This window comes from Coregonus lavaretus (assembly GCF_964263955.1).
Source record: "Coregonus lavaretus genome assembly, chromosome: 3".
NCBI lineage: Eukaryota > Metazoa > Chordata > Actinopteri > Salmoniformes > Salmonidae > Coregonus > Coregonus lavaretus.
This window is the reverse complement of record NC_139990.1, coordinates 13,264,029-13,291,879: the sequence shown is the minus strand read 5'-3', so window position 1 is coordinate 13,291,879 and position 27,851 is coordinate 13,264,029. Positions and strand designations below refer to the sequence as shown.

At 45.3% G+C, this 27,851-nt stretch overlaps 1 protein-coding gene across 1 annotated transcript in view; it reads right to left on the bottom strand.

The window, feature by feature from the left end:
* The window catches only part of LOC311122620 (thrombospondin type-1 domain-containing protein 7A-like), a gene marked incomplete at both ends in the record, with an annotated part of 183,486 nt that extends 156,080 nt beyond the window's left edge, over window positions 1–27,406 (bottom strand). The window contains 1 exon segment of the mRNA XM_084158084.1: window positions 27,250–27,406. Coding sequence (XP_084014210.1) covers window positions 27,250–27,406 — 157 coding nt within the window.
* Between the last annotated feature and the right edge of the window lie 445 nt (window positions 27,407–27,851).

Genomic DNA, 27,851 nt, shown 5'->3' with positions numbered 1-27,851 from the left:
ACTTTTTGGGCGACCTGACCAAATTCACATAGAAATGTGAGTTATAGATCTCTCATTCTCATTGAAAGCAAGTCTTAGAAGCCGTAGATCTGTTCTATGTTCACTATTTCTATGCTTCCCGTTCTTAAGTTTTGTTTTGCCGTCTTTTACTTTCAGTTTTGTATACCAGCATCAAACAGCTGAAAATACAATGTATGTATATACAATATACATTATATTTCACAGTGGTTTAGATGGTACAACGATTCTCTAAACTATACATTGCTTGTTTTGTCACAAACTAAAATTAGGCGACCTATTAGAATTGGCTGTCTGTTATGCTTTCATATATAATCTACTTTTTAACCTGATAGATAATTATGTTATATGTCAGCTGGCTATGTAGATTACTGACGGCAGGTGGAGTATATTTGTATCTCTGAGAAAGTGCTGTAATATATTGAAACATGAAATTGGAATTTCTATTGAGATTTCGGGGTTGTTTTTTCTCTCCTGTCAGTGTAGCTGGATTGGTATAAAATGGCATCTGAGATTGCCTGTGTTTATTGCCTGTGGTGGGGGTGAGGTGGGTTGAGATGGGAGAGGGTGAGCAGGGAGAGGGAGGCAGGGGTGAGATAAGAGAGGGTGAGGGGTGATGCAGGAGAGGGTGAGGGGTGAGGCAGTGGTGAAATGGAGGTGAGGCAGGGGTGAGAGGGGAGAGGGTGAGGTGAGGCACTGTGTTATATTCCTACTGTAATGAGACTCACTCAGACTTCATCCCTCAACACGCAGACTGACAGGCCCAAGGAACCCCTAATGCTCACGCACACACACACACACACACACACACACACACACACACACACACACACACACACACACACACACACACACAGTCTTGTACAGCTAACCTTGTGGGGACACACAATCGAGTCCCATTCAACATCCTATTTTCCCTAACCACTAACCGTAAACCTAACCCTAACCCGTACTCCTATCCTAACCCTAACATCAACCCTAACCCTAACGCTAACCTTAACCCAAAAACCTAACCTTAACCCTAACCCTAAACCTAACCCTAGCTCCTAACCCTAATCCTAAAACTAACCCTAGCTCCTAACCCAAACCCTAAACCTAATTATAACCCTAACACTCATTCTAACCTTAACCCTAAACCCCCTAGAAATAGCATTTGACCTTGTGGGGACCAACAAAATGTCCCCAGTTGGTCAAATTTCTGTTTGTTTACTATTCCTGTGGGGACTTCGGGTCCCCACAAGAATAGTTAAACACGTCCACACACACACACACACATGCACATAATTGTCTCTGTGTGTGCTCATGTTACTCCACTCATTGAATACTGCCCAGCCTAGCATATTAATCTACCCAGCATACAATGCTTCACTTGGTTCTCCTCGTTTCTACCCCATTCCTGCCTCTCAAATCATTCTCTCTCTTTCCTATCTCAATTATCTATTTTCCATATCTTCTCTCTCCCTACCTCTTTCTCTCTCCTTATCATCCTTTCCTCCCGATACAGATACAATTTCATCAAATATCCCAGAGGTAGACTTTTCTGTTCTATATATCTGTTCTATCAGTGGTCCCTCCCTACAGTATAATACCAGGCTCAGGCTGTGGACAGAGATAATCAGCTGTGGACAGAGATAATCAGTGTTGTGTCCATAGAGATCCTATTTCATTATGTGGTTGTGTCCATGTTGCTACAATAGCAGGTTAGATAGCTTAGTCATGGCTCTATGCCCAGTTGCAATAGTGTGGTAAGAGAGAGAGAGAGAGAGAGAGAGAGAGAGAGAGAGAGAGAGAGAGAGAGAGAGAGAGAGAGAGAGAGGTGGAGAGAGAGAGACAGACAGACAGACAGACAGACAGAGAGAGAGAGAGAAAGAGAGAGGTGAAGAGAGAAAGAGACAGACAGAGAGAGAGAAAGAAAGAAAGAGAAAAAGATTAAGAGAGAGACCTCAATTCATACAGACTGAACGTGGGTGTAAACAAATTGCCAAACTGAGTTCTATGATCAACAACAAAAATTTTGATCATCATGATATATCCCTATACAGTGTATTCGGAAAATACTCAGACCCCTTTACTTTTTCCACATTTTGTTACGTTACAGCCTTATTCTAAAATTGATTTTTCTCATCAATCTACACACAATACTCCATAACGACAAAGCGAAATACCTTATTTACATAAGTATTTTAGACCCTTTGCTATGAGACTTGAAATTGAGATCCGGTGCATCCTGTTTCCATTTATATTCCTTGAGATGTTTCTACAACTGTGGTCCACCTGTGGTAAATTAAATTGATTGGACATGATTTGGAAAGGCACACACCTGTCTATATAAGGTCCCACAGTGGACAGTGCATGTTAACGCAAAAACCAAGCCATCCGTACAGCTCCGAGACAGGATTGTGTCGAAGCACAGATCTGGGGAAGGGTACCAAAAAAATGTCTGCAGCATTGAAGGTCCCCAAGAACACAGTGGCCTCCATCATTCTCAAATGGAAGAAGTTTGGAACCACAAATACTTTTCCTAGAGCTGGCCGCCCGGCCAAACTGAGCAATCGGAGGAGAAGGGCCTTGGTCAGGGAGATGACCAAGGACCCAATGGTCACTCTGACTGAGCTCCAGAGTTCCTCTGTGGAGATGGAAGCCACTGCTCAGTAAAAGGCATATGAAAGCCCGCTTGGAGTTTGCCAAAAGGCACCTAAAGGACTCTCAGACCATGAGAAACAAGATTATCTGGTCTGATGAAACCAAGATTGAACTCTTAGGCCTGAATGCCAAGCGTTACGTCTGGAGGAAACCTGGCACCATCCCTATGGTGAAGCATGGTGGTGGCAGCATCATGCTGTGGGGATATTTTTCAGCGGCAGGGACTGGGAGACTAGTCAGGAGCGATGGAAAGATGAACGGAGAAAAGTACAGAGAGATCCTTGATGAAAACCTGCCCCAGAGCGCTCAGGACCTCAGACTGTGGCGAAGGTTCACCTTCCAACAGGACAATGACCCTAAGCACACAGCCAAGACAACGCAGGAGTGGCTTCGGGACAAGTCTCTGAATGTCCTTGCGTGGCCCATCAAGAGCCCGGACTTGAACCCGATCGAACATCTCTGGAGAGACCTGAAAATAGCTGTACAGCGACACTCCCCATACAACCTGACAGAGCTTGAGAGGATCTGCAGAGAAGAATGGGAGAAACTCCTCAAATACAGGTGTGCCAAATTTGTAGCGTCATACAAAAGAAGATTCAAGTCTGTAATCGCTGCCAAAGGTGCTTCAACAGAGTACTGAGTAAAGGGTCTGAATAACTATGTAAATGTGATATTTCCGTTTTTTTATTGTAATACATTTGCAAACATTTCTAAAAACCTGTTTTTGCTTTGTCATTATGGGGTATTGTGTGTAGATTGATGAGGGGGGGAAAACAATTTAATAAGGCTGTAAAATAACAAAATGTGGAAAAAGTCAAGGGGTCTGAATACTTTCCGAATGCACTATAAATAGTAATCCTATTCCTAATTCTGTCCCTGTCCACCCACACACAAACACCCACACACAAACACCCACACACCCAAAATAGTAAGGGGAGAACAGGAAGGAGGTAAAGCACTTTCCATTGACAGCTGTCATCATCGTTAGGAGATCAGACAGACAGTCAGACAGTACTCACCATGTATCACTCCTCTCTTCTGTTTGTTCTACCTGTCCTTGTTCTTCCTTCAACTGCCCTACCTCTGCAACCAGTCAGCAGGTGTGTATGTGTGTCCATATATAAAGGGGGTTGGGAGGAAAGTATGAAAATGTATGCACTCACTAACTGTAAGTCGCTCTAAATAAGAGCGTCTGCTAAATGACTAAAATGTAAATGTTAAATGAAAGCACACACTGGGAACCTACAGGGAACCTAAAATACGCTGCATTGGCTACAACTGCTGTTTCGGTATTGCACAAAGCCATGCCTGCAAACACATGCTGTCCCAATGCAAATAGTCCGGTTAGCCTTTTGATTAGCTGTTCAGGAGTCTTATGGCTTGGGGGTAGAAGCTGTTAAGAAGCCTTTTGGACCTAGACTTGGCACTCCGGTACCGCTTGCCATGTGGCAGCAGAGAGAACAGTCTATGACAAGGGTGGCTGGAGTCTTTGACAATTTTTAGGGCCTTCCTCTGACACTGCCTGGTATAGAGGTCCTGGATGGCAGGAAGCTTGGCCCCAGTGATGTACGCACTACCCTCTGTAGTGCCTTGCGGTCAGAGGCCAAGCAGTTGCTATACCAGGCAGTGATGCAACCAGTCAGGATGCTCTCGATGGTGCAGCTGTAGAACTTTTTGAGGATGTCAAATCACCATTGGCCAGTTTGGAAGAAGATCAGAGGATTGGCTTTATAATGTAATACAGTCATCACCTGTTGCCATGGATACAACTGTCAGGAAGCGCAGAGGGGTTAATTATATGAGTAACAGCTAAGGCAGACATGTAACACCCTGCACTCACTCCTTTATTATTATGAAGAGAAAGTGTTCTTGAGGAGAGAGATAGGGAGAGAGCGTAAAAGATAGCGATAGGGGGAGTGAGTAAGTGAGTGAGAGAGAGAGAGAGAGAGAGAGAGAGAGAGAGAGAGAGAGAGAGAGAGAGAGAGAGAGAGAGAGAGAGAGAGGTGGAGAGAGGTGGAGAGAGAGAGAGGGGGATAGAGACAGAGCGTGAGAGAGAGAGAGAGAGAGGGAGAGAGAGAGAGAGAGAGAGAGAGAGAGAGAGAGAGAGAGAAAGCGAGAGAGAGAGAGAGAGAAAGCGAGAGAGAGAGAGAGAGAGAGAGAGAGAGAGAGAGAGAGAGAGAGAGAGAGAGAGAGAGAGAGAGAGAGGTGGAGAGAGAGAGACAGAGGCTGTGATCTGCATTGTGTTGCCCAGCTGGTGAGTTGCCTGTCTGGGGATGAAAGTCTGTGTGTGCTGGGAGAGGTTATGGATGAATTGTGACTGGCAGGTAGACACTAACATCTGCAATGAGGAAACAACAGTCTGGACAAGACCCACGTGTTTTAACAATAATCTTGTGCAGCGAAGGTCTTTCAAAAAACAACAAAACTGAAAATCGGAATAATATTTGTTATGATGAGTTTCTGGTTTTGAGAAGTACGAAACACCATTACCCGTCGCTCCACAAAATCCGTTATCCTTGCAAATCAACTACTTCCACATCGCATAGCAAGTTATGTCACCAAATGAAACCCCACTAGCTCTCACCGCTAACTAGCTATCCATTTCACACCGATAACATTCAACCCCCTATGACTTCCTTCTCCATAGCAACCACTGATCCCTGTACTCCTAATTTAACCCATAATGTCCCTTACAGCGCTCTCACGTTTCAGCGAGCCCCAAAGGTTAACACCCGCAGACAAAATATGGAAACCCCTTCTTACTAGTATACTAAATAACATCCATGCTCAAGCCGCGTTCTGCATTCACCTCTATCGTAGGGTTTAAAAACTGAGTTAATAACATTAACAATCCTAAATTGCTGTAGTAACGTCATGTTTGGTTCAGTTTATCTATTACGATAGTATGTCCATAATACTTCTAACAAAGCTACGTTATCCCTAGAGTTTTTTTAAAATTCGTATTATTCTCTAAGTTCCCTTGCTTCACTTCCCTTGAATCTAAGACATTCGCTTCTCTGTGCATCCTAAACTACATTCTATTTCCCATGTAATCAACTAAGATCGTAGTCACATCTCATATGAAACCATCACTCCTCCATTATCAGAATATAGCAGATGTAGGTAACTATCCTTTCTACGTAGGCCACAAGTAAGACCAAACACTTGCTGTATTTTACCATCATATATTGAATGCATATCCATATTATCAATATCCAATTTATTTATAGACATTACACCACCATTCTCAATCGTTTATTTTAGCAAACCCTTAGGCAACGCACAAAAAAATTACTACCATGCAATAGTCTCGCTATTCCTGTTAAATAAGTGAGTATGTCTATTTCAACAACGCACGCTTCAAACTTCCCTTCTACATCACCAAACCAAATACTTTATAGTATCTATCTAAGTAACACATACCATCAGTTGAATTACACTCATAAATACACATTTTACTCTATGCCATTGAAATGACAAATAAATTCCATAAATAGCTCAATTACAATGATTTGTCATCTTACCCTATGATACACCATGAAGTTCCATCACTTCCCTACCTTAGCTCTACCCTGATAATTAGTTAAATGGAAACCATATTACTTATGGTCAGTTTATTCCTTAAACATTTACATTTTAGTCATTTAGCAGACGCTCTTATCCAGAGCGACTTACAGTTAGTGAGTGCATACATTTTCATTTTCATACTGGCTCCCCGTGGGAAACGAACCCACAACCCTGGCGTTGCAAGCGCCATGCTCTACCAACTGAGCTACAGGGGACTGTAAACCTTATCGTTATCACATGATCCAACAACGGTACAAACTTAGAAAACCCATATGAATTACTTCCCCACCCACAACGTACGTCTACGTTTTGGGTGAGCAAGTTTAATACAGACATGGCACTCTAATTATGATTTTCTCATTACCATTTCCACATTGTCACAACTCCATATAGAACGTTAGAAACTTCTAGGTACTCACATCAAAGAATATGTGCGCTCCTTAAATCACATGCTACTTATGCCTCTTTAATATAATGTAAATCCCATTTCGTGTTGCTTACAACGATATTGTCCATGACGTATTTTGACGCTATCTGTAATTTACCCCTTTTAACTACCCTATTGAGGATATTCATTATCTGTACATGCTGACCTATCACTAAGATATGGGTCCACAATGTTTTGTATTATTACAATTTTGTTTGCTTATTTAGACTTTTGGTGCTATAAAACAACAGGTTTACTTATCTCTGCTCTGGTTCTTTCTGTCGTATGACTTATTGCTTTCTCTCTCTCCTTCCTGTTTGGAGCAACTTCACACGCCTTATTCTCTTGTTACTACAGCACTCTACCTCTCAGAAGGTTGACCCTCCTTCATTTGTACTTCTCCTCTATATTGCTCTTACTCTCGTAAAGAATTACGGCTTATTTTAATTGTAACCTTCTACCAGGGATTTTTGACCTTTATCCCTAACCTCGCTGAGGACTTGAACCTCTCACCTTTCTACGTTTGTCTACCAAGACGTTTATCGCTGAGGACTCGAACCTCGCATCTTTCTACGTTCGTCAATCAAAGACGTTTATCGCTGAGGACTTGAATCTCACATCTTTCTACATTCGTCTACCAAAGACGTTTATCGCTGAGGACTCGAACCTCGCATCTTTCTACGTTCGTCTACCAAAGAGTTTTATCGCTGAGGACTTGAATCTCGCATCTTTCTACGTTCGTCTACCAAAGACGTTTATCGCTGAGGACTCGAACCTCGCATCTTTCTACGTTTGTCTACCAAAGACGTTTATCGCTGAGGACTCGAACCTCGCATCTTTCTACGTTCGTCTACCAAAGACGTTTATCGCTGAGGACTCGAACCTCGCATCTAATAATGTCTATCCTGTCGTCACGGGACTGACATAACCCATCTATCTTACTTTAGGACACAAATCTAACTTATCATAATAAAATAGCCTAAACCCAATGTTGTTAAAACCCATTCTACTACTTCTATTTTGTGTTTGGTCCTTTACTCAGACCAAACCCTGTTTGAATAATAGCACCCTATTATCGTCAAATTTAATTAACTCCTTACATCTCATTACATAACTCAATACAACTCATCTTCCCCCTTTAAAATATATAATTTTAAAAGTCCTTTACAGCTAAGCCTTACCACAGATAAGCAGAATTTGACATAATCAAAAAAATGAAAGTCTGCTTACCTGTTAGTTTGGCTGTGAACTTCATCCTGTTCGTTTAGACGCCAATCTGTTATGATGAGTTTCTGGTATTGAGAAGTTCAAGATGCAAGAATTTACTTAGACATTATGTGGAGATTTTAGCAAGTATTTATTTGATCACGAGCCCGTGGATTCATCTAACAAACGGACATAGCCTTGCCCCATTGTCAGTTGAACTGCCCATGTACACAAATCTCACATCTTTTATACTCTTGGTTACCATTCCTTCAACCACATCTGGCCATCGTCAATGAGCACTCCCCTTCTATGTCATGACCTCTTACCCCCAAGCAGGACGTTCCCTCCGTACATCATTCTAATATAAACCCCACTATCTTCCTTGGACAGATTGGAATTTACTACCCCAGACTTAGAGTCACCCAGAACCACTCATCCATACTAACTTTAACATAGTTACACACACTCATATGAAATGGCCTCATACCCTCATCATATCAATATTGAAAAAATGATAGCCAGTAATTGCAAATGTCCATTGCACAAAACAGATCTTTGATCTTTCTAGATAATTGACTTGTCAAGCCTTGTAGGAAGTATTGTATAAAAGAGCAATGGCATCTCATAGCAACACAATAAGAACCAAAGAGGCGGTTGTCCATTGCCCTTTGGTTAGACGCCCACATGATCACACAGAGAGACAGACTAACAGTTACCAATTCCAACTGTCATGTTTTGCCACCATTAGACGGAGCTGCTCTTCCTCCCGGGGAAGGACTGCCCGTTCCATGATCTCGCCATCACGGTTGACAACTCCGCTGTGTCCTCCTCCCAGAGTGCGAAGAGCCTAGGCGTGACCCTGGACAACACCCTGTCGTTCTCCGCCAACATCAAGGCGGTGACCCGCTCCTGCAGGTTCATGCTCTACAACATTCGGAGAGTGCGACCCTGCCTTACACAGGAAGCGGCGCAGGTCCTGGTCCAGGCACTTGTCATCTCCCGTCTGGACTACTGCAACTCGCTGTTGGCTGGGCTCCCTGCCTGTGCCATTAAACCCCTACAACTCATCCAGAATGCCGCAGCCCGTCTGGTGTTCAACCTTCCCAAGTTCTCTCACGTCACCCCCCTCCTCCGCACACTCCACTGGCTTCCAGTTGAAGCTCGCATCCGCTACAAGACCATGGTGCTTGCCTATGGAGCAGTGAGGGGAACGGCACCTCTGTACCTTCAGGCTCTGATCTGTCCCTACACCCAAACGAGGACATTGCGTTCATCCACCTCTGGCCTGCTGGCTCCCCTTCCTCTGCGGAAGCATAGCTCCCGCTCAGCCCAGTCAAAACTGTTCGCTGCTCTGGCACCCCAATGGTGGAACAAGCTCCCTCACGACGCCAGGACAGCGGAGTCACTCACCACCTTCCGGAGACATTTGAAACCCCACCTCTTTAAGGAATACCTGGGATAGGATAAAGTATTCCTTCTAACCCCCCCCCCCCCCAAATTGTAAAGTGGTTATCCCACTGGCTATAGGGTGAACGCACCAATTTGTGAGTCGCTCTGGCTAAGAGCGTCTGCTAAATGACGTTAATGTGCCCTTGAGCAAGGCACTTAACCCTAATTGCTCCTGTAAGTCGCTCTGGTTAAGAGCGTCTGCTAAATGACTAAAATGTAAAATGTAAATGTTAAGTGACAACACAAATTACAGCTATTGGAGAGCAAAATTACTTCAGGCCTGGTGACATTTAATTTAACACACTGGCACTATGGACTGGTCAGAAAATACTGATACACAAACACACACAGCCATAACACCGACATCTTGCCGTCGGTCCTACAATAGACCCACAGCAAGACTGAATCAGTATCCCATAGTAGAGCAGGACCGCATTGGCGCGTTGATGTGGTGTTGTGTTGCCACGGTGACCCCCGTGTGCGTGACAGTCATGGAGACAGTTTTATTACCCTGGTCCCTGGTGCAGATCACAGTCACTGGGGACTGTCTGCAAGGTACCCTCCAGACAGGATGAGGACACACACACACACTCGCACCACCCTTCTCAGACCTCGGATATACTCTAGACAGAATGGAACCTGCCTTAGGTTTTTGACTGAAATAACTTTCCCTTTAGTGTATGAAGAGCATCCCACAGTAACATGGAGTCAAGCTGGCAGCATCAGAAGAGGGAATTAGTCAGGAAGAGGGGAAGTCAGGAAGAGGGGATGTCAGCTGGAAAGGAGAGCAATAAAGAAGATGATGATGATGAGAGGGAATAGAGTAATGGTGTTGGTGATATTGACGGGATGCTACGATTGGCATGTTAGATTAGGCCACTCCCTAATTCCGGGTGCTGGTATTAGAATAACTGTACTGGGGAACAGAGGGGAGAGAGGAGAGGAAAGAAAGAGAGGCAGTGTTCACTGACTCCACTCATAATTATTGTGACATGTTGGAACCAGGGCGTCCACTGGCCTTCAACTCCTATTCTGGACTGATCCAACCAAGGCTTCAGGAGAAAACAGAAAAGACAAGGAGATGATGGAGACCTATTTTGGACTCAAAGAAGAATCAGGCTAGGATAAAAAGGAGTAACACACACAAAAACTTGACACATTTTGGGGAAGAGCATAGGGTCAACTGCAGTGTACTGGCCCCTGAATCATTTTAAAGTTGTATTTTTCAATGAATATTTTTGTTATAGTTTTAGTTGTATCAATAGGCCTCTTTGAAAGAAGATCAATTTTAATACTATCCATATCATGAAAGCTGTATGTATATACACAAAGAAAAACATATACTAGTGGAACGCTATATGTATTTAAAAATAAGGTGCATACAGTATAAACCTTCTAATCCTCTTATGATATTTTTAAATAAAATGTGGGAATCAACTGTAATCTATAATCCATCCAGTCCGCTGCACCATCCCTAGATCACGACCCCGTCTTAGTGGGAGATAAGTCATGCCATATAGATTTACTATAAAAAACGCTCCCTCTCTCCCTCACCCACTCTTTTTCTCTCTATCGCTCTGCCCTCCCTCGACAGAGAATAATTCCATCCTAAGGGAAACCTCTGTGTCTGAACCTCTGTGTCTGAATGCGTGTGTGTGTGCGTGTGTGTGAGAATCTGAGTGTGAGGCATGCGTTTTTGTGCATTGAATGTGTATCTGACTGTTCACGTGAGATTTTAAGACAACAACAACAAACGCTGCTGTGTGCAGGATAAGCAGGCCATGGTTGTGTCCCTGCTGTGCCAGTAACCCAGAGGTTTGGGGGATTATCAAACATTATACATAACTATTCATGTTGCCTAACACCACCATAATGCATGGCAATAATACATAGTGTTTACTTATCTAGCTTCTCCTACTTTGCAAGAAGCCAGCTCTGCAGTACTCTTGGCCTGGGCAGGCGAGGTGAGTAGTCATGCTGTACTTCGCTCCGCAGGTAATATGACACATTACATTACAATGGAACGATTTGATTAGTGTAATGTTAGCTAGCTACATAGTTGTATTTGTATCAAAGATAAAGGTGTAGTATAGAGAAACTATCGAGGTTAGCTAGCCAGCTACATTCGTTCGCAACAAAGTCAACACCGCAGCCATTGCTAGCTAGCCAACACTACCAGCTAGCAGTACTGTAGCAACTAAATACAATATCCTTTTAGCCAGCTACATTCGTTCGCAGCGACGCCGTTTTTCAAACAAAGTCAACACCGCAGCCATTGCTAGCTAGCCAACGCTACCAGCTAGCAGTACTGTAGCAACTAAATACAATATAATTTTAGCCAGCTACATTCGTTCGCAGCGACGCCGTTTTTCAAACAAAGTCAACACAGCAGCCATTGCTAGCTAGCCAACACTACCAGCTAGCAGTACTGTAGCAACTAAATACAATATCATTTTAGCCAGCTACATTCGTTCGCAGCGACGCCGTTTTTCAAACAAAGTCAACACCACAGCCATTGCTATCTAGCCAACACTACCAGCTAGCAGTACTGTAGCAGCTAAATACAATATAATTTTAGTCAATGAGAATTTTGCAACATAAAGCTTCCCTTTCTGAACATTCGAGATGTGTAGTCCACTTGTGTAGCTAGCATGACTGACTTTGTGCTAGCTAGCCAACGTTTAATTATTGCTGCGTTATGAAAGGAACTAGACACGGACACAAATTATCTGTTTAGTGTGTTAACACACTATTGGTAGTTTGTTGTAACCAAGTATTGGTGCTAAACCGTATGTTATTGGATGCTAGCATGCTAGTTAGCTATGGCGTCATAGGATACGGTGCCCTGGGCGGTTTTCATGGAAGAATACTGTACCAAGTTAGCTAGCTGAATAAAGTAAGTTAGAGTCTATTCCTAGAAACATTGAACCGCTGTAGTTTACAACAATTATAATTTCTAAAGTGGAAGTTGGGAGAGTTATATTCGGGTGTTTCAGTGAAACAATTATAGTTTCTGAGGTGGAAGTTGGGAGAGTTATATTTGGGAGTTGTGGTGAGGGAGGCCCCGCTCTCTCCTTTCCCAGATGTTTAGTTCATTTCATTCCGATCTCCTCTGCATTATTGTAGCCATTTGCTGCAGCCTGTCAACTATGCCTCTGCCTATCCCTGTTCTCTCCTCTCCGCACAGGCTACACAAACGCCTCACACCGCGTGGCTGCTGCCTCTCTAACCTGGTGGTCCCTGCACGCACCACCCATCTGGAGTTCCAGGTCTCAGGCAGCCTCTGGAACTGCCGTTCTGCTGCCAACAAGGCAGAGTTCATCCCAGCCTATGCTACCCTCCAGTCCCTCGACTTCTTGGCGCTGACGGAAACATGGATTACCACTGAAAACACTGCTACTCCTACTGCTCTCTCCTCGTCTGACCATGTGTTCTCGCATACCCCGAGAGCATCTGGTCAGCGGGGTGGTGGCACAGGAATCCTCATCTCTCCCAAGTGGACGTTCTCAATTTCTCCCCTAACCCATCTGTCTATCTCCTCATTTGAATTCCATGCTGTCACAGTCACTAGCCCATTTAAGCTTAATATCCTTGTCATCTATCGCCCTCCAGGTTCCCTTGGAGAGTTCATCAATGAGCTTGACGCCTTGATAAGTTCCTTTCCTGAGGATGGCTCACCCCTCACAGTTCTGGGGGATTTCAACCTCCCTACGTCTACATTTGACTCATTTCTCTCTGCCTCCTTCTTTCCACTCCTCTCCTCTTTTGACCTCACCCTCTCACCGTCCCCCCCTACTCACAAGGCAGGCAATACGCTTGACCTCATCTTTACTAGATGCTGTTCTTCTACTAATCTCACTGCAACTCCCCTCCATGTCTCCGACCACTACTTTGTATAATTTTCTCTCTCGCTCTCCTCCAACACTACTCACTCTGCCCCTACACAGATGGTAATGCGCCGCCGCAACCTTCGCTCTCTTCCTCCCGCTACTCTCTCCTCTTCCATCCTATCATCTCTTCCCTCTGCTCAATCCTTCTCCCTCCAATCTCCTGATTGTGCCTCCTCAATCCTCCTCTCCTCCCTTTCTGCATCCTTTGACTCTCTATGTCCCCTATCCTCCCGGCCGGCTTGGTCCTCCCCTCCAGCTCCGTGGCTTGATGACTCATTGCGAGCTCACAGAACAGAGCTCCGGGCAGCTGAGCGGAAATGGAAGAAAACTAGACTCCCTGCGGACCTGGCATCTTTTCACTCCCTCCTCTCTACATTTTCTTCATCTGTTTCTGCTGCTAAGGCCACTTTCTACTACTCTAAATTCCAAGCATCTGCCTCTAACCCTAGGAAGCTCTTTGCCACATTCTCCTCCCTGCTGAATCCTCCTCCTCCCCCCCCCCCCCCCCCCCCTCCTCCCTCTCTGTGGATGACTTCGTCAACCACTTTGAAAAGAAGTTTGACGACATCCGATCCTCGTTTGTTACGTCAAATGACACTGCTGGTCCTGCTCACACTGCCCTACCCTATGCTTTGACTTCTTTCTCCCCTCTCTCTCCAGATAAAATCTTGCGACATGTGACTGCAGGCCGCCCAACAACCTGCCCGCTTGACCCTATCCCCTCCTCTCTTCTCCAGACCATCTCCGGTGACCTTCTCCCCTACCTCACCTCGCTGATCAACTCATCCTTGACCGCTGGCTATGTCCCTTCCATCTTCAAGAGAGCGAGAGTTGCACCCCTTCTCAAAAAACCAACACTCGATCCCTCTGATGTCAACAACTACAGACCAGTATCCCTTCTTTCTTTTCTTTACAAAACTATTGAGCGTGCCGTCTTTAGCCAACTCTCTTGCTATCTCTCTCAGAATGACCTTCTTGATCCAAACCAGTCAGGTTTCAAGACTGGTCATTCAACTGAGACTGCTCTTCTCTGTGTCACAGAGGCTCTCCGCACTGCTAAAGGTAACTCTCTCTCCTCTGCTCTTGTCCTTCTAGACCTGTCTGCTGCCTTTGATACTGTGAACCATCAGATCCTCCTCTCCACCCTCTCCGAGCTGGGCATCTCCGGCGCGGCTCACTCTTGGATTGCGTCCTACCTGACCGGTCGCTCCTACCAAGTGGCGTGGCGAGAAGCTGTCTCCGCACCACGTGCTCTCACCACTGGTGTCCCCCAGGGCTCAGTTCTAGGCCCTCTCCTTTTCTCGCTATACACCAAGTCACTTGGCTCTGTCATATCCTCACATGGCCGCTCCTATCATTGCTACGCTGACGATACACAACTAATCTTCTCCTTTCCCCCTTCTGATAACCAGGTGGCGAATCGCATCTCTGCATGTCTGGCAGACATATCAGTATGGATGACGGATCACCACCTCAAGCTGAACCTTGGCAAGACAGAGCTGCTCTTCCTCCCGGGGAAGGACTGCCCGTTCCATGATCTCGCCATCACAGTTGACAACTCCGTTGTGTCCTCCTCCCAGAGTGCGAAGAGCCTTGGCGTGACCCTGGACAACACCCTGTCGTTCTCCGCTAACATCAAGGCGGTGACCCGATCCTGTAGGTTCATGCTCTACAACATTCGGAGAGTACGACCCTGCCTTACACAGGAAGCGGCACAGGTCCTAATCCAGGCACTTGTCATCTCCCGTCTGGATTACTGCAACTCGCTGTTGGCTGGGCTCCCTGCCTGTGCCATTAAACCCCTACAACTCATCCAGAATGCCGCAGCCCGTCTGGTGTTCAACCTTCCCAAGTTCTCTCACGTCACCCCGCTCCTCCGCACACTCCACTGGCTTCCAGTTGAAGCTTGCATCTGTTACAAGACCATGGTGCTTGCCTATGGAGCTGTGAGGGGAACGGCACCTCCGTACCTTCAGGCTCTGATCAGTCCCTACACCCAAACGAGGGCATTGCGTTCATCCACCTCTGGCCTGCTGGCTCCCCTTCCTCTGCGGAAGCATAGTTCCCGCTCAGCCCAGTCAAAACTGTTCGCTGCTCTGGCACCCCAATGGTGGAACGGGCTCCCTCGCGACGCCGGGACAGCGGAGTCACTCACCACCTTCCGGAGACATTTGAAACCCCACCTCTTTAAGGAATACCTGGGATAGGATAAAGTAATCCTTCTACACCCCCCCCCCCCCCAAAAAAAAAAAAAAAAAGTTAAGTGGTGATCGCACTGGCTATAAGGTGAATGCACCAATTTGTAAGTCGCTGGATAAGAGCGTCTGCTAAATGACGTAAATGTAAATGTACTAAACAAACAATTAAGCAATAAGGCCCAAGTGGGTGTGGTATATGGCCAATATACCACAAACACCCAAGGTGCCTTATTGCTATTAGAAACTGGTTACCAACGTAATTAGAGCAGTAAAAATAAAGGTTTTGTCATACCCGTGGTATACGGTCTGATATAACACTGCAATCAGCCAATTAGCATTCAGGGCCCGAACCACCCAGTTTATAATATGCAGTATAATACAGTAACCTGTATACCATGCAGTATGGTTATAGGTTCTCTACATGATACCTACACTATAGGAGTCACAAGATGAGGAGGAAGTTATTATATTGACTGTAGGTGATAAATGACTGTCTAGTATTTCCCTCCCTCCCTCCCTCTCTCAATCCCTTCCTTCCTTCCTTCCTTCCTTCCTTCCTTCCTTCCTTCCTTCCTTCCTTCCTTCCTTCCTTCCTTCCTTCCTTCCTTCCTTCCTTCCTTCCTTCCTTCCTTCCTTCCTTCCTTCCTTCCTTCCTTCCTTCCTTCCTTCCTTCCTTCCTTCCTTCCTTCCTTCCTTCCTTCCTTCCTTCCTTCCTTCCTTTCCCTCCCTCCCTCCCTCCCTCCTTTCCCTCCCTCCTCTGTCTGTCACTCTTTCTCTCTACCATCCTCAGATATGAGACCATCAGACAATGAGAGCTCAGCCAGTGTTCCCTACAGTCTGGAGCTGATGAGCCAGGAAGTGGTGTGTGGTGGGTTGTGGGTAATGGTGCATCGTGGGTAGAGGAGGATGATTTGGGGAGTATTCCTTCGGGGACCACGGTTCAGTGGCTGTCATAACTATGATGAATCGACCTGCTCCTGTAACTCATGAAAACCCATGAAAAACAACCAGGATGGAATCCCTCAATCCTCCCTAAAGTTTTATATTTTGGTTTAAATCTCCCTTCATCCAGTGGGAAGGATCTTTTTCATATGGTCTGGCTAATAGAAACACCTGTAGGAGGGCTGGGTGACAAGGACGAAGAGGGTGGAGAGAGAACTTTCATTATAGATAATGGTAGGAAGTGAATGGGTGGAGCATTGAGCCATGTCTAAGCCATGGCTCAATGTGATCAGATACACAATAAGAATACTATTCCAAGAACATTTGTCTGAAAACCAATAGGCCTGGATACTATGTGAAGAAAGATATATGAATGGTGCCCTTGTACATTGGCTCTAGGACATGTGTGTGCTGGTGAAAGCTAGATTGAACAGACTGTGAATGTGCAGTGCCTGTGATAAGGTTGTGTGCATGTGTGAGTGTGTAGCTCCCACACATCGACAGAGAGGTGTGAGGTTTCCCACATTGGATACATGTAAAATAATAAATAACTGTATTTTTTAAACATTTTTAGTAATTTAGCAGACGCTCTTATCCAGAGCGACTTACAGTTAGTTATTATTATTTACATAAAATTTTTTTATTTTTTATTTTTTTTCAAACCCCCTGTGGGAATCGAACCCACAACCCTGGCGTTGCAAACGCCATGCTCTATCAACTGAGCTACATCCCTGCCGGCCATTCCCTCCCCTACCCTGGACGATGCTGGGCCAATTGCGCGCCGCCCCATGTGCCTGCTGCACATTTCCTTGTTCTGATTTCGCCCTCGCTACCTCCATAATCAAATCAGCAAACACTTCACACTGTTCCGCTCTCTGCATAGCAACAGGGATCCCACAGGGATCATATAGCCTACACATGAAAATGTATGCACTCACTGTACCAAGTGACTTTGGATAGAAGTATCTGCTAAGTGGCATACACACTGTATATGTTATGCAACTTCTTCAATCGGCATAAAGCATATTCATTATGTAGTGACACAAAATATATTCAGGAAGCAAGTACAGGGAGTGAATTTTATAATAAATAAAACATGGAACAAAACAAGAAACACGAGTAGCATACAGACATGAAACACAGAAACAGAATCAATAACACCTAGGGAAGGAACCAAAGGGAGTGACATAGGTAGGGAAGGTCATCAGGAAGGTGATTGAGTCCAGGTGAGTCTGATGAGGCGCAGGTGCGCGTAACGATGGTGACAGGTGTGCGTAATAATCAGCAGACTGGCGACCTCGAGCGCCGGAGAGGGAGTATACGTGACAGTACCCCCTCCCTGACGGGCGGCTCAAGCCGCAGGATGCCGACCAGAGGGACGGTCCCGGGGTCCAGGTGTGGGCCAATCGCTTCTTCTGAGGTGCGGGGACCTGTCGAGCTGGCTGAGGCATGGGAGCCTGACGAGCCGACTGAGGCATGGGAACCTGATGAGACGGCTGAGGCATGGGAGCCTGACGAGCCGGCTGAGTCATGGGAGCCTGATGAGACGGCTGAGGCATGGGAGCCTGATGAGACGGCTGAGGCATGGGAGCCTGATGAGACGGCTGAGGCATGGGAGCCTGACGAGACGGCTGAGGCATCCTCGGTAGACTCGGCAACAGACGCTTGACGGGCCAACCGGGTCTTGTAAACCTGTCAAGCCAGCTGAGGCATGGAAGCCTGGCGAGCCATCACCTACAAAAACAAAAAACGCTCCCCTTTGGTGAGATGTTATTCTGTAACGTGTACGCTGGGAGTCAGGAAGCAAGTACAGGAAGTGAATTTAATTAATACAAAATTAATAAAATAATACAAAGAACAAAACAAGAAACACGAGTAGCGTATAGACATGAAACACAGAAACAGAATCAATAACGCCTAGGGAAGGAACCAAAGGGAGTGACATATGTAGGAAAGGTAATCAGGAAGGTGATTGAGTCCAGGTGAGTCTGATGAGGCGCAGGTGCGCGTAACGATGGTGACAGGTGTGCGTAATAATCAGAAGACCGGTGACCTTGAACTCCGGAGAGGGAGAATACGTGACAGTTTCACCGCACTGAACACGTTCCTGTGTCAATGGTTTAAAGTAGGAAGTACGGCAGCTGTCAAAGGATGTAGATCTGTCCAACTCCATAATCTGGAACACACTTTGGGAACAAAATAGGTCAAATGAACTCCGTATAAGGAAATAAATTGGTGGAAGAGAATAGATGTTGTCAATCATACTACCAGACTTACAGAATCAATGTCACGGAAAAAGACAGCCAAACAGGCCTCAAACACACTACTACTACTGCACACACATTCACACACACACAGATGCACACACACGCACGCACACACACACATACAATCCCTGGGAGCTCTTGACAGTGATCTGGATGGGTCTGCTGGTCTCCTGCCAACTCCAAAAGGCACCAGTTATCACGGCTCAAGTAAGCTCTGCTAACTACCCTGCTGACCCCATCCACACCTGCTGCTGAACAGTAAACGGATGGCAACAGAAAGACAACAGAAAGATTGTAGTGGGATAGACAACATTTAGTCATCAGTGATCGGCTTTGACATGTTATTTTATTGCTAAGTTAGTTTTAGGGTTAAAAGGTAGACAATTTCTTTGACTGTACAAAAAACCATTCATCTTATAGTCCACGTACAGTCAATAGAAACATCTACTGTTTCAGTAGACAGGATGAAATACATCTAACCGGAGACAGGAACAAAATCTCAATTAGCTAATGTCATCGAACGTGATTAGATGGGGAGATGTACAGAGACAGATAGGAAGTGTGTGTGTGTGCGTGTGTGCGTGCGTGTGTGCGTGTGTGTGTGTGTCTCATATTTTACTAATGCAATGAGGACCTCGGTTTAACCTCTCATTCATTAAACAGGTAACGTATAAAGAACGTTCCTCGTCCTTCCTCTCAGACCTCTGAGGCATTGGGTGCATCATTTATTAAAGGGAAAGTGTGTCTCTTGACCATGATCCAAATTCCCCACCATTCCACTACCAGCCATGTTGTGACTTGGAGGACTTCCTTAGGGCTTTGTAAAGCTGGAGGTGTCTTGCTAATGGAGACTAGGCTGTATTTCCAGAGAGGAATGAGCTCCCTATGTTTCCCTATCATGAATAATGTAGTAATAAGCGGCTGTTAATGTGTTTAAGGGGCATTTAAAAGGGTTTGTAGGTGGGATGTTAGCTGACACAGTGGAGACCAGTGTGGATGATAATATAAACACAGGACAGATTGTTTACCTCCTGTCAGGTCCTTATGCCTTATGTAAACATGGTCCCTGGCTTCAACCCATATACCTCTCTAACTATCCCTCTCACGATGCCTCTGTCTGTCTGTCTGTCTGTCTGTCTGTCTGTCTGTCTGTCTGTCTGTCTGTCTGTCTGTCTGTCTGTCTGTCTGTCTGTCTGTCTGTCTGTCTGTCTGTCTGTCTGTCTGTCTGTCTGTCTGTCTGTCTGTCTGTCTGTCTGTCTGTCTGTCTGTCTGTCTATCTATCTATCTGTCTCTGTCTCTCAATCTATCCCTTTCACTCTCTGTCTTCCTCTTCCTCTGCAAGTTGCTCTCTCTCTTTCTCCCTCTCTGTTATTCATCCTGATGCATAGCCCTGACTGCCAGAGGTGAGCCTATTGCCTGTGTCAGCTTCTCTGCTATTTATATCACACAATACTCCTCTGGCCAAGAAACTGTGTGTGTATGTGTGTGTGGGGGGGGACTCTTCCTACCCCTATCTACACCCTCTTAAGATGACTCATTCATTAGAGACATAATTTAATCTCCTCTCATCCTGGTGTATGCGCCATGCGTGTATGTAGCGCAGGGAAGAGATACGATGCATTAGAGAGCAGTGGGGTTGTGTACATAACTAGAGGGCTCACCTCGATGATCATACGTCAAAGCAGGGTTCACCCTCTGAGAGTACAGTACAAAGAGAGGAGTGCTAGCTAGCTACCTAGCCTCTAAGGAGAACAGGCAGAAGGTGAACGCAAGCTAGCCTGTCAAAGCTAGCTAGCTAGCCTGTGAGATCAGAACACAGAAAGAGGAGTGCTAGCTAGCTACCTATAGCTAGCCTTTAGAGACCAGAGAGAGGAGCTCTACCTAGCTAGCTAGCCTCTGAGAGGTGAACATAGTGAGCGGAGGCGGGTTGCTCAGGTGTTGGTTTAAATCGGTTTCCCTAGCTAAGCTTAGTGATTAGCGGAATCCCGCAGCACGTTTCAGCTCGGCTAACCAGCCCCTGGAGGGAATGTGAGTGGTCAGGACGGAACCGATTTGTCCCAGGGACCTTTAGGAAGGAAGAGGGATGGTTCCTACGGTACTAAACATGGTAAACTGGTTAGCGGCGTTACAGGGGACCACAGATGTATAGTAGAACAACAGTCACGACTGTCCTGTCCAACACACGGACACACAGGCCTATTTGGAAGGAGTCCATTAATAGTCAACATATTGTCTGTTTTACAGTTATTGCGCTTGTTAGCTTATTCAGAAGTAGCATACACACAGAAGGGTACTAAATATGTCACAAGGAAATAAATAAACTGTGACACATGCTCATGGTGTTTATTGCTATATGTTATTACAGTGCATACAACAGGGTGCAGGTATTTCTCTTTTCCTTCAACGTGATAATTTGGATGTATTTATCCCCGTGACCCCACCTCTATAATTGCTACAGCTTGTAATTACCCAGCTTCCATTGCAGGCTGATAGGTACTGTGCTATGGGTGACTGATGTGCTTGTTGGGTTAAACTGGCCATGGCCCGGCCCCCTGTCACACACTCACACACACTCACACACACACACACACACACACACACACACACACACTCACACAAACACATGGAGTAATGAGGCGTGGCGGTAGCGCATGTACCGCACTACACACTGGGATTGGAAAGGATGGGATGGAGGTGTGTGTGTTAGGTTCGTGCATGCATGGCTGCAAGTGTGTCTTTGAATCTTTCTCTCTATGTAGGCCTATTTGTATGTGTCTTAGCAGTGGTGTAAAGTACTTAAGTACACTCTGGATAAGAAAGTCTGCTAAATGACTTAAATGTAAATGTAAATGTAAAAATACTTTAAAGTACTACTTAAGTAGTTTTTTGGGATATCTGCACTTTACTTTACTATTTATATTTTTGCTAACTTTTACTTTTACTTCACTACATTCCTGAAGAAAATAATGTACTTTTTACTCCATACATTTCCCCTGACACCCAAAAGTACTTGTTGCATTTTGACAGGAAAATGGTCAAATTCACACACTTATCAAGAGAACATCCATGGTCATCCCTATTGCCTCTGATCTGGCGGACTCACTAAACACAAATGCTTTGTTTGTAAATTATGTCTGAGTGTTGGAGTGTGCCCCTGGCTATCCACCAATGAATAAATAAAAAGAAAATAATGCCGTCTGGTTTGCTTAATATAATGAATTTGAAATGGTTTATACTTTTACTTTTACTTTTGATACTTAAGTATATTTTAGCAATTCCATTCACTTTTGATACTTAAGTGTATTTAAAACCAAATACTTTTAGACTTTTACTCAAATAGTATTTTAAAGGGTGATTTTCACTTTTACTTGAGTCATTTTCTATTAAGGTATCTTTACTTTTACTCAAGTATGACAATTGAGTACTTTTTCCACCACTGTGTCTTAGAGAGAAAACTAGAAATAGCAAAAGAAAGAAAGAGACAGACAGAATGAAATGAATAAGTAGACAGGAGGTGGGTGTAAGTCGAATCTCACTGTCACACTGTCTTTCTCCTTCTGTCTACCGGTGGGAACATACAAAGCTACTGATTAGGAATTCTTCAGTTGTCAGGAGAGAAAGAGAAATGAAAGCATGCTAACCGCAATGCCAGAGGAGCAGATGGCTACTCTTAGAAAGCAGAAGGACGCTCAGCTTTGAAAGAGAGAGAGAACGAGTGACAGAGACACAAACTGAGACAGAGGAAAGAGGAGACAAAAGCTGATGAGTTTAGAGGAGGGTCTGCATGCCTAATTGTCTGTGAATGTGTGTGTGTGTGTGTGTGTGTGTGCGTGTGTCCAAGTCCCTCCTCCACCAGTCCCTCCTCCACCAGTCCCTCCTCCACCAGTCCCTCCTCCACCTGGGGCGAGCAGCCATGCTGGAACTGAACAGCTGGACTCTCTCCTGCTAAACCTGCCAAAAGACTAGCAGCAATTTGGCACTTGATGAATCCTAGGGAGAACACAAGTGAGGGGCTGTGTGCTAAATGACACCATATTCCCTATATAGTGCACTAAAAGTAGTGCACTACATAGGGAATAGGGTGCCATTGGGGACGTAATCCATTTCATCCCCCTCCATCTACGCCCTGATAGCATAATGCTCTTCCAGCTCTTCTGCACAATACAATCTGATGTTTGAGTGTAATTGTGAACAACAAACGGCTTTTAATCATTTGTGAATGTCCATTTGTTTTCTTTTGAGAACTGCGTGCTTCCCCTTAATCGTCGGCTGCTTGGTACACAATGGTACACAAGGACGGGTCGAGAGCTAAGCGTTGCTCTCCAGTATGCTTTCTGTAGACCTGGAATCATACATGCACTCATACACGATCACACACACACACAAACACACACACAGTGCACGAACAGGCTACTAACCAAGTGGAATAGCTTGAATTAAGTCCTTGACATTTGGCCTGTAGAGGCCGCAGCATCCCGGCCCCCCTTTCTTAGTGATGCCCTCACAAGACCCCTCCTAGCTCAGAGGTCAGAGGTCAGGCCTCAGAGAGAAGGCTGTGTGTGTGTGTCTGTGAGAGTGTGTGTGTGTGTGTGTGTGTGTGTGTGTGTGTGTGTGTGTGTGTGTGTGTGTGTGTGTGTGTGTGCGTGCGTGAGGGGGTGGGGGGGGGGGGGGTGGGGGTAGGCACTAGGCAGTTGTTCCATTCGGGGTGGAAGAGGAGGAGGAGGAGGAGGAGGAGGAGGAACAAAGGACAGAGGTAAAGGGGCTTCCATTGTGTTTCTCTGTGGACAGAAGACAGTACAGCATCTGTCACAGAAGCCTTAGCCCTGCCACACTGGGGACAATAGAACGACCAACTGTCCATCTCTGAGGATGAAGTGGTGATGGCCTGTGGGTGTGGTTGTATGCAGAAGTTTTGTAGGATTCAATAGAATAGCCTTCATGTACTACGCCCTTTCTAAAGCCCCACAGAGGAGCAAACAGCTAGGGAACTACCCTGTCAATTAATATAATGGGTCTATCCCAATTATCTCTCCTTTCCCCTTAAATGTGCACTTTTTCACATCCCTTCATGGATTTGAAAAGAAATGACTGGTATGGAAACTCCCTCTAGTCCACGCAAACATCAATCAAATGCTTTTAAATTTGTGGGGAGTAGTGAACGAGTGCAAAGTTCAGGAAGAAGGAGAGATTATTGGGACGCACCCCAGGCATGTGCAAAACAGGAAGTGGGAAGTAATGTCCTAAAACCAGGTGCATCATGGGTCATAACAATGGAGTGATAGACCCCAAAGACATGGCTAAGACAAACATGAAAACACAAGGCAAGAAAGACACACTGTACTGCTGACTAATATAACAGATTCTAAGCACTTGCAGAGAGAGAATTTGATTCATATTGGTGTCAAATTGTCTGCCTTTGGAGCTTGGATGCACTAATTAGGTGAAATAAATTCTCAAAATCTCTCAGTGAATTCACACACTCATTGAGTTTTTTCCTTTTCCTTTGATGTCTCCCCTCTCCACGTGATGCCGGGAACGCCAGGAATACTGCACTCAGGAGAACCTCCCTCCTCCCGCCTTCCCCCCATCCTTTCTTTAACATATCATCCACATGAATATCTTCCTCCTCTGGGAAATATGGGAATTCTCTCCTCATCAGTCCTCCATGCCGGCTAATAACAGTATTGCCGTAGGTCTGCAGCACAGAGATACTCTACATCTATATCTTGTCACTGAGAGAAAAATCACTGAGGAATATGTATTGCTCCCAACCCAATCCCTTTCTTTACAAATCAGGTTTGGTCCAGATACGCCTCCAAAGTCTAAAGTCACAATCTAACCTCTGTTCCTAGCTAGCTCCACAAACTGCTAGCTAGATAGTGACACACACACACACCGCCAGACAGATGTGCTGAGGTTGGAGAAAACAGTGTTATTGTGTTGTACGTGAGGGGCAGAACAGGCCACCATGCAGACCCCTGAGACCTCATTAACATGCCACATTAATGCAGATCTCACAACAATCTCCAAAACAATAACACACTGTAGACTGCTACAATACAACAGACGGCAAATATATCAACCTCCCCCATAGAAATCCATCGCATTTCTGAATGCTGCCACATCCATCCACACAAGCAAGTAAAACTAGCATCATATTACAGACTGTTAACATACTGTGAAGGGACAGAACTCTCCAAACAATAGCACACTGTACACTGATATAAAACAGGCCAATATGAAAAAAATGCAGTGCATTTCAGAATTGTGACACAATTAATTAAAAACAGAGTGAAGGCCAGCATGAAAAATCTCCTACCAAGACATACAGTGCATTTGGGTATTTTGACACATCCATCCAGACAAGCAGTCTAAACTAGCATGCCGTTGTAAAGTGCTAGTTTGTAAATAAACATGGTTGGTATCGAGCTAGGTTAACCACCAAGCTGTTCCCTCCCTCCCTCACTTCCTTTCGCTATCCTTAATCTCCTACTCTATCCTATATGCCTTTAACAAGCATGGTGGAGAGGGTGAAGGAGAGAGGCAAAAGAGAGAGAGAAAAGGAAAGAGGGAGCGAGTGAGATAAAAAAAAGAGAGAGAATGGAGGGAAAAGAAAGAGAGAGGAGGACAATGGCATGGGATTTCCCCAGGCCAGGCTTGTTCAGTGGGGAATAACAAACAACAAGGCCATGAATCAAAAATAAACATGTGGCATTAAGGGCTCATATATTAAACACAATGGTTATGCCAAACAGTGGCATGATTAAGAGAAAGCAATGTTTTAAAGTCTGCATTCATCAATAGATTATTCTCAATCATGAACCCATCCGATCTGAAGTGTCACTATACAGCAATGAGAAAGAGAGCGAGAGAGCCAGAGAGAGAGAGAGAGCCAGAGAGAGAGAGCCAGAGAGAGAGAGAGCCAGAGAGAGAGAGAGCCAGAGAGAGAGAGCCAGAGAGAGAGAGAGCCAGAGAGAGGCATCTCCTGGTGAGACAGCTGTGTAATAGGACATTGATCTTTCCCAGCGGTCCCAGGGACCCATCCTGTTCCACAGGGTCAGCATCCATCCATCCATCCCCTTCCCCAATCACCCTCTTATCTCCCCCTTCCCCTTCTCTCCTTCTCCCTTCTCTGCCCTTCTCTTTCAATCCACCATCCATCCATCCCCTCCCCATCCCCTGTTACTCCCCTTTACCCATCTCTCCCTTTTCTCTCCCTCTCACTCATAGGTCCATGCATGAGTAATGTACCCCTCTCTGACCATGTGCTGACATCTAATGTCGAGTGTGTTTTCAACTACATGGTGAGAGAGTAGCATCGCCCAAAACAGCATGGGAAACCCCTCTGCACTGTATACTGTAACACTAGAGATACCTTATACTTTATAACACAGAGCTAATCATATGTAGCCTAATAAAAATGTATGAACCTGTATTGGTCATCATTCTAACGTGCAGCTCACTCGTTTGCAACATGCAGGTTCACAGTTCACATACATGTTCATAAGGGAACATATGCACACAGCTACAGCGTCCACCACCACACTGGTACTGCAACTCGTCAACTGCACGTGTCAGAATGTAATAAATGTGTCCAATAGCGGTTTGTAGAGGTTGCGACTGTGAGCCTAGTGAATGGGAGTGAATGGGAGAAAGCACAGAGCAGAACCTCAATACCTCTAGTACACTCCTCCTCCTCCCCTCAGCAACAGCCAGAGCAGGTTAGGGATTCACCTTAGGGACTGCAGTAAATATGTTCACACACTACGATGTGGCAAAACACCTTAACCCTCTGACATATGCAGCTTTTTCTAGTTCCTTACTATTCTGCAAACAGCAGGTGTGAAATCCAGCTCAAAGGAGAACTTGTGTTTCTTTTCATTCTAAAAACATGCTAAATTCTTCTCAAAAGCTCTTGATTCCATTGTCAGAGTCGAAACTGTATCCCCCAAAGTAGTAAGCCAAAGCAACAACAAAACATAGGCTACAAAAATACAAATCTTTGTGCACTACTTTTGAAAAGGGCTATTTGGGACAAGCAGATTGAATAGGTACAGGTACCAGCAGTACAGTTGAATAGGACAGATCCCTGTAAGAAAAACTTTACTACACTATACAGTAAAGCTCTCAAGCCCTTCCATGATAAAAAATCTCTACCCTCAACAACATCAACAAACATCTTCAAATCAATATTTCATAAAGAGATGCCAGTCTATCACTCAGGTGTAAGACAGAGACAGAGAGAGACAGAGACAGAGACAGAGACAGAGACAGAGACAGAGAGAGAGAGAGAGAGAGAGAGAGAGAGAGAGAGAGAGAGAGAGAGAGAGAGAGAGAGAGAGAGAGAGAGAGAGAGATAGATAGATAGATAGATAGATAGATAGATAGATAGATAGATAGATAGATAGATAGATAGATAGATAGATAGATAGATAGATAGATAGATAGATAGATAGATAGATAGATAGATAGATAGATAGATAGATAGATAGATAGATAGATAGATAGATCGAGAGAGAGAGAGAGAGAAGTCTGCTGCACTGTACAGCTAGTAACAGAGGATGATATCTGTCTCGGCACTCCCTCTATTTTCAGCGTGGTGACTGAATGAATGACTATCCCAGCAATAGCAGCAGCCATACCTGTTTGCCAGATGTAGACAGTTGGTTTGGTGTCAGCTGCAGTTTGTGCCTCCGTGGCTCCAGAGATCCAGAAGAGGACCAGCGCTAGCCTCCAGAGAGAGGGGAGTAACCCCCTCCACACATTCAGCGTTTCCTTCACTCCGCCGGGCATCCCCATGGCCTTCGCAGGGGGACCGCGGTGATAGTATCCACACAACAAAAGAAAAACAAATAGAAAAAGAGTGGAGAAGGCAACAAACGGAGACAGAAACACACGCTGAAGATGCGGACAGACGCAGCGGAGGAGAAGTGTACTCTACTCCCTTTGCTTTTGTCCCACTCTCACACGAGGGTTGTTCTGTCCGTTCCTCTAAGAAGAAGTCATCCTGGGTGAATGAATGGTTCTCCTCTCCTACGCTCTTTCTCTCTCTCTCTCTATGTGGTGACTAGGTAAGCGAGGGAGAACAAGGTCTGTCCGTAAAAAAAACAGGGAACAATAGACCACTAAGCCGAGGCTGCTGGTGTAGCTGCTTCCTGCGTGTGCCGGGCTGATGCAGCACCTTCCTTTCTCTCCCTCCTTCTCCCTCTCTCGCGCTCTATCGCACACTCACTCACTTACCCTC